Genomic DNA, 497 nt, shown 5'->3' with positions numbered 1-497 from the left:
GTGCTTTCCTGCATCTTAAGTTGCAGCTTAGGATCCCTTAGGATCATGTGAGGCTAGGTTATATATTAGAGAGCTGTGCTATAGTGCTGTGAGTGTGTAAGCCTAGCAGCTGGGTAGTGTTATGGTTGCTGCTTTCCTGTGCTAAGCTGATTTACTTGTTTAAGGTCTGACCTCATCATCCTGTCAGTATGGATTCCCACCTATACAGTTAGCAGCAGCTTAGCATCGGCTTGAAGAGCTTGCAGTATATTAATCAGAAGAGAGAGGGAGAGAGCTACCGGTATTTGTTCTTTTGTTGTCTTTTCTTAAGAAGAGGAGTTGAAACACAAGAGATAACAAAGAATCCATTTCCTTTCTAAAAGAATAGGCTTTTGTCTTTTTTTTTTTTTTCCCTGAAAAAATGTCAGTATCTGGAAAGAAAGAGTTTGATGTGAAGCAGATCCTGAGGCTCCGCTGGAGGTGGTTCAGTCACCCCTCGCAAGGCTCCACAGGCACGG

At 43.1% G+C, this 497-nt stretch overlaps 1 protein-coding gene across 1 annotated transcript in view; it reads left to right on the top strand.

The window, feature by feature from the left end:
• Positions 1-400: 400 nt before the first annotated feature.
• KLHL4 (kelch-like family member 4) overlaps positions 401-497 on the top strand; it is a 44,681-nt gene continuing 44,584 nt past the window's right edge. Inside the window, exon 1 of the mRNA XM_009587039.1 lies at positions 401-497. This exon is cut by the window's right edge and continues 334 nt beyond it. Within this exon, the coding sequence (XP_009585334.1) occupies positions 401-497 (97 nt within the window).

Source organism: Fulmarus glacialis, unplaced genomic scaffold (genome assembly GCF_000690835.1).
Source record: "Fulmarus glacialis isolate BGI_N327 unplaced genomic scaffold, ASM69083v1 scaffold17931, whole genome shotgun sequence".
Lineage (NCBI taxonomy): Eukaryota > Metazoa > Chordata > Aves > Procellariiformes > Procellariidae > Fulmarus > Fulmarus glacialis.
Note: the sequence above shows the minus strand (reverse complement) of the source record. Positions and strands in the feature narration are given on the sequence as shown.